The sequence below is a fragment of the Otolemur garnettii genome, unplaced genomic scaffold (genome assembly GCF_000181295.1).
Source record: "Otolemur garnettii isolate 467f Iridium unplaced genomic scaffold, OtoGar3 scaffold00010, whole genome shotgun sequence".
NCBI classification, from domain to species: domain Eukaryota; kingdom Metazoa; phylum Chordata; class Mammalia; order Primates; family Galagidae; genus Otolemur; species Otolemur garnettii.
Window position 1 is genome coordinate 25444987 of NW_003852405.1, and position 7134 is coordinate 25452120.

The 7134-nt window shown below is 38.1% G+C and overlaps 1 protein-coding gene across 7 annotated transcripts in view; it reads right to left on the reverse strand.

Moving 5' to 3' along the window:
- The window catches only part of ADGRL2 (adhesion G protein-coupled receptor L2), a 206000-nt gene that overhangs the window by 6781 nt on the left and 192085 nt on the right, over positions 1 to 7134 (reverse strand). For 6 of the 7 annotated variants that reach the window (XM_012801732.2, XM_023509921.1, XM_023509917.1 and 3 more), the window contains 4 exons: positions 6278 to 6369; positions 4253 to 4421; positions 1499 to 1627; positions 845 to 941 (listed from right to left, as the gene is read on the reverse strand). In XM_012801732.2, coding sequence (XP_012657186.1) covers positions 845 to 941; positions 1499 to 1627; positions 4253 to 4421; positions 6278 to 6369 — 487 coding nt within the window. The remainder of the gene's footprint in view (positions 1 to 844; positions 942 to 1498; positions 1628 to 4252; positions 4422 to 6277; positions 6370 to 7134) is intronic. The other variant, XM_023509920.1, reaches the window with a different exon arrangement.

Here is a 7134-nt window from a genome sequence, read left to right on the forward strand (position 1 = left end):
GGACAAATCACCTTTCAAAGGATCTATGTACAATAGCACACACATTAATTTTTTCATACTAAATTGAAATTTACTAAGTCAGGACTTATGTGTGTGGGCACGCACACCTATCCTTATCTTGCTATAGTATTTCATTTCCCAGCGCATTTTAAAGTACGAAATGTATCCATTTATATGATAAATTCGAAGTTGCCACCGTAGGTGCACCATAAAATGATGTGTGGGTCACTATGAAAGTTTTGAGACAAACTGTGTTACGGTCCATTATTTAATTCACTTCCAAACACAGTCCCAGTGTCCTTTCTGATTCACCTGTGCAAGTTTCAACCTGCTTTGCTCATTGGTGTTGCTGGGAGAGCGTCATTTGTTTCTGACGGATTTTTACATTTCTTGATCTTTGTATATCCCCAAACTTTCATAACGACCCGCACACAGGAAAAAACAAATCACCTTACAAGCTTTTCTGTATTTTAATTTTGTTTATGAAGATGTACTATGTTTTCAGCACTTATTTTTTACCTTGTGAAAAAACTGTAAAATAAATTTACACACAATTTTCACCGCAAAGTTGGCACTGTTTTTACACGAATGGTAGCTGTTCTCATTAGATTAACGGTTTATGAAGAAACTTTTGTAAATGGCTTGATCAGAAAAGGATCAATCTGTGCTCACTGGGAAAACATTTTAATCTGTGGCAAAGCATATTTTCAAGAATTACCTTTTCCAGCCTGACCCTGTTAATGCAGAGTTTAAAATTATATTTCTCGCTACATGTTACTGAATAAAAGGAATTGATGTGTACTTTAATAAATTATAATAAACTCAGATTTTCCTAATAACTGACCTTGATTAAGGGTTGAAGTGCTATTGATGTCACCTGAGATAAAAGAAGATTCAGATTGTTTTCTCACAGTGTCATTCCACATCCTTCTTATACGACTCTATTAATATAAAATAGCAAGACAAATACGTTTTGTTAGTTTCCCCAAGCTCCCACGACCATTTACCCTACGCAATCTGCGCAGGAACCTGTGCGGGCCTTTTAATACATGTGTGTTGTTTCTGGTCTAAAACTAAGGAAGACTAGGCCACCCTGCTGCTCTCTAATAACCAACCGAGGGCTAGTTAACCTTTCACTCTAAAAAAAAAAGTATGATTTTACTGCCCTTTAAAAAAAAAAAAAAGCAGAGATGACTGATTACTCAACAAGTGTTTCCTGGGTGCCTGCAAGGTGGGCGCTGTGCTGGACGCCTCAGGATATACGAGGTGCCTGGAATAGACTTCTTCCAGAACTCTCCACAAAAAAACGACATTCACATCCAAAAGAAACACCTTGAAGAAGTACTTAAGGAGAAATTAAAACCCAAATACTAAAAAAGCAAGTATTTGCTATCTGGATGATTATAAGGAGGCGTAATTAGTGCATCTGAACAGAACATGTCTCAGTAGGCTTTCTATAAATACGCTTAATTAAAGATTGTGTCAGACTCTTTGTTACCTGTGTGCCAGAGGAATAGCGGGCGCTGGTTCTGGTGGTGGAGGCCTTCACCGAACTGTGGGGGCTCTCGGTCGGGAGGCTGCCACAGCAGTCCGAGTGTCGGAAGCACTTGCCGTACTCCTTTCGAACCTGCATCGGATAATCACGAGACCAGGGCCTGATGTGAACATACTGGCTTCCCTCGCACCCCTGCCTCTCCTTAAATGAACAGTGACGACACCCGGGAAGGATTAAAGTTCCTCTAAGACTCATCCGCAGAAAAAATAAATGCAACTTTCAAAATCAAGTTCAATTAAGATCACGGACACAGTAATCAGAAAAATATTTCAGTCCACTAGACTGGCTCCTGAGGTCTTTAATACGTGACAGAACGTGTAGGGACCTTTTACGCCCTGCTGTTATTATTAGGCATGTTAGTCATTAATTAATACGACAGCTCTATATTCAAAGCTTTGTCCTATATTACTTAGCAACTTCAGTTTTGTGTTGGGAGCTAAGAGAACAGGACGAAATGTTAGTATTTTCCCCGCTTAATGACATTTAACCACTCTGTAATTCAGTCATTTAAATGGTATATGCTTCACGTCCTCTTAGGTAGGTTGACACACAACCCTCTTTGGCTGGATCGCAGTTTTGCGGGTAACCTCTTTAATAATGACAAGACTACATTGGCACTAGAATAAAGGGAAAATGTACTTTGATACATTTGCCATTAATTAGGATGGAATGTTTTCTTCATCTTCTGATGATGTGTCTCGCTTTCGTGTTTAGTGTAGAGAGTCTGAGATGTCTATTGACCTCATTAGCACATGAGGGAACTATTGATGCAATTTCCATCCACATTACTGAGTTACCCATGTAATTTCCCTTTTCCCCTGAAGCTTGGAAGTATGAATAGATAGAAAAGTTGGTAGGTCTAAAAAGAAGTTCCGACTAAACTTCAAAAAGGGGAGTCCAAGCAATGGCTGCATAATAGGGCCCCATGTGGAGTGGTGGTATGTAACTGGGAGGGGAGCGGGAGAGGGTGCTGGACTGTGTGAAATTGCACTGGCACATAAACATGTACTGTGGATTGAAGCCAGACTCTGAAATTACAAGTCAGACAAGGAGAAGTTGCATAGGAAAATATTTTTTCTAGTGGGTTGTAAAAAATACTCAAAAGACTTCTGCCCATACCCACAAGTGTGTGCTCAGTGACTGCCTACAAAGACCACGACTTTCATGCTTATTCCTTGCAAAATTAGAAAATTCAAGTTGCCCAATGACCTTTCAGGTCTAAATGCACGTGCATTTTCACCTTCTTAGCTTTATTTGATTGCTCCTATCAGAATAGACAGAACAGATGACAACACGGCCAAACTTTCAAAGCATTTTCTTGGCCTAAATAGGTTCATCCAAGAAGTAAGAATCATGATCTTAACCCATCTTACATCATGTTCTTACAATTCACCCTGGCAACATTCAATGGGATGTACCCAAGATTAACATGTTCAAAAGAAGTGCAACACAGTGCTTTTAAAATGTAATTGTTAATTTAAAAAGCACAGTCAACTCTCCTGTTCATTTAAAGTACATGCCACTGTATGAGGGCACATGATTACCTCCCCCCCTTCTCTGTGTCTACGCTTTATGTCAAAGATGTTTGGCACAGAAGTGCAGAAACTATGAATATATGATAATATATAAAATGCTCATTTATGTAGAAAATACACAAAATTCAAAGTAATTACTGAGGTTATCCTTGTGCAATATTTAGGAAGGTAAAGCCCATCTCTATTAAATAACACATCATACCTTGAAGAAAGGTCTACACATTTAATGGCTGTTAACTGCTACGAAATGCTGTATAACCAAGACAATGGCAATCAAAATGGTCTTTTACCCAAATAATACCCTCCAGTGTTGGTTTTGCCTAATGCCTATATTGCTGTGAATGTACATTATCTGTCCGTGCTGCACATTCCACTGTCATTATCTCGAAATTATAGCTTATTCAAAACTGATGGAAGTAACAGCACCATCATCCTGTCAGGACGGAAAACGTAATAGTTTTCACTTTCACAATTCTATTTCTCTGTTCCATTTAGTGACCAACTAGTAATCACAGAATAAAAAGACTACATTAGATAGATAGGCAGAGGAAGGATGATATCTGGAAATTGTAAACCTAAATGGCAGCTAAGCGAGTGACTTAGGTTTACGTCTCCGTGCTAGAGAATTCAAGTCTTCTACTTGCAAGTGTGGAATCAATTTTTCCTGGCTCCGCTTAACATAAAATCGGGACAAAACAGTAAGATGCAAGGTACTAAATGACGGCTTTTGGATCTTTCAAAATCACTCCAAAGACAACATTAATATTAGTTTTTTAATAAGCGTGTGGCTTTAAAAATTATCCTTACGCTCCATTTCATTCTGGATTTAGAGAGCAAAGAATGAGCTTACTTTCTCTTTTCTTTTACCTTGCAGATCCTCTGCACAAAGCATTTTACAGACCGTCTTGGCAAAGTAATCTGAATGTAAGTATCTAGTTTAGAACATGCTCAGACTGAGATCCAAAAGAAGAATGGTGTGAAGTGTGTCCACATTGTATCTGTGAAGCCTAAATTTTCAGACGGACATTACAATTAATTTACCATTAAACCTATGCAGCTATTCAACAATATGCCTGCTGTAACTTACAGTCTTCTATTATTTCTATTACTTTCGAATCAAAGGACATGAGAGCCGAGCCCCCAGGTGCTTTCAATTACTTACTTTCTTTTGGAGCGCACAGTGAAAGATGAAAATGAACACTCCCTGGAAAGCATTAAAGATGGTGAAGAGATACGCCATCACAATAGTCTCCTCATTAATAAAAAGCAACCCAAATGACCAGGTTAGGCCAAGAAGACACAGAAGAGCAAAAGCGCCAAGCACCCAAGACCTGAAAGAATAAAGTCAGTTTTTTTGAACGGGTTCAATGAGGAGGAAACAAAAAAACACATATTATGCTTAAACATTATCAGTAGTAGCGGTTGACTTTCTCTATGTTCACATTAAAATGCAACAGCATTTTGGCTTTAACCTTTCACTGATTAAGAAAGAACAATAGCGTTTTAGTACTGCAGCCTCCAGTGAAAACAGCAACAGCAGGTGTGACCTTTTCTTAGTCCAGAATAAACAAGGCATCAACACTACATGAAAATACATGATTGTCAAGTATATCCCCTGACTTGGTGGTTCAAGTGCGTCTCATAAAAGAGATTGAGGAGTCCGTAATGGGCGCACTCCTCTGTTTTTAAGCCGGTTGGTGCACTCATGACACTGAATAATGTGACACATACAGAAACTTCAATGGCAGATAATCACCAGACACCTGAACTTCAGATTCGGAGAAACTAGTTTGAGGTGAACCTAAGGGTGTAAAACTAAAGCATGAAGAAGCCTCACTGAGATGGGACAAAAAAATATGAACAACTTCAAAACAAAATAATTTGGGAGCGATTTCGTCATGAAATAGCTTAAGGAGAAAAGAACTGTAGAGAAGAGGACGGAATGAGGAGGGTTCAAGTCAGTGCATTCCAGGTCTAACTAATGGTCTTACTTGATAAATGGCTTATTATCTTCATAGCTAGAAAGCATTATAAGCAGAAAAGAGAAACAAAATTATTAGACAGAATTAAAACAGAAAAGTAATAAGAAAGCATTTATGTATTTTTATAAATTCGTCAAAATTAAGAAAAGTCAAAATGCAGAGGCAAGCAATTAAAAAATAAAGGCACATTATAGTTTAGAAATACTACAGCAAATCAGATATTCCAAAATAACTATAAAAATTAGGGGCAATTCATGGTATTGGACGGATTGGTAAAAAATATAAATATCATGCCATAAATTTGTTAATGTAGGGTTCTACCTTACCCAGGCAAGTCCGTATTATAGTAGCCGTCACAAACACGGTAATTACTGGTGTGGATGAGAAGACAGAAGGAGGGAAGGGAAGAAAAGAGAGAGATGCTGGAGATTAGCTCTCTCCCCACCATGCAGCATGCAATGAAGCTGGCACTCACCTAGCTCAGGCATGGCATTTTTTTCATTTGCCCTTACTATGGATCTGCCATTTTTACATTAAAAAATAGTCTTTTTCACACCCCCATTACAACCAACTTGAATGATACCTCCTCAAATTCTACATCAAAAGGTTTATACCTTGTTTTTAAAATAACTCTGACCATGATTCCAAATCATGGTCACTGAATGACTCAATAGCTATCCGTTTTTTGTTAATTAGATAGCATTTTTCCATCGATAGAATACTGCAGCTTCTATTCAGCACTGAGATAAAGCAAACATTTGTTTCATTAGCATGGAAACCACAGATAATCTTCAAGTTAACAACAGTAATAGAGTAAATTCTCTTAGGAAAGCAGGATTAGGAGTAGAAACTGCTCAGAATCCTTAAAGCAAAAAGTCATTTAACAAAACAAACTTAATATAATCGTATCAGCCATGCAAATAGAAACATTCTTTGTAAACTGCATTTTACATTCAAATGAAATTGCTACAGTGCTCTGGAATTTCCACGGAGCCACTGAAACAATTCCTTAGCTCTAGATCAACACAGAAATTCTCAAAATTTTGACCAATGACTGTGACATAGTAAGACTCAACCTCGATCAGCAAAACTTCATTCTGAATAATTTCTACGGTTGATAGAGGGCAGAAAGCCCCATGTTCTCTGTGGAGAGTATCTTTTACCCAGTTTGTCCAGTATTAAAAGTTAAAATACAAAATACTTACTTAATGTTTTCCAACCTGCTAGAATCTGGTTTCAGAGTGTTGGAATGCTTCACCATTTTGCATAACGTAATCACCAGGAAGATGACATTCAGCTGTTAGAACAAATAAACAGATCACTCTGAACCAACAGTTAAAAAATAAGATTTGCAAATATATCAATGGCATGTGTGGGTATCTGGGAGACGCTGATTCCATGCTAGACCATGTATGCAACAACCAAGTTGTCAATATAAAAAATACCTGGCTGTGTATGAACAATTCTTTAATAGAATAGTTTGACATGAAATTGCAACCTCATTAATTCGGTATCATGTGGTAATGATTAAATAAATTAGAAAACCTAAATTGGTTTCTTGAGCTACATATACTCCCCGACCTAAAAGCCAATGGATGAGACAACACTAAAGTGAATTCCTCAGAAGGAAGAATTTACATCATGTAAAAATCACTGGGTTTGATCTGGCTATTGATTTTCATTGACTGTATGAGGATGGCAACAGTTGCACCATCTATCTATATTGTGAGCCCCAAATGAAATACCGTATAAAAAATATTCACCATAGAAGGTAAGATACTACATCTATACATATATTTTGCTATTTAACTGATAAAAGCAACAGTCCTTTTTTCTATGTCTCTGTATTGCTAGAAAGTAGGTAAATTCTGACGAAAGGCTGTTTTCGGTCCTTCTGAACCTTCAGATGTGCAAAGAGTGCAGATGCAAACAAAGGTGGGAGGATGCGGCCTACACTCTGCCTCTAGAACAGGTGGGCAGGGTGGGAGGACGGGGCCCACACTGTCCTCTACAACAGGTGGGCAGGGTGGGAGGACGGGGCCCACACTGTCCTCTACAACAG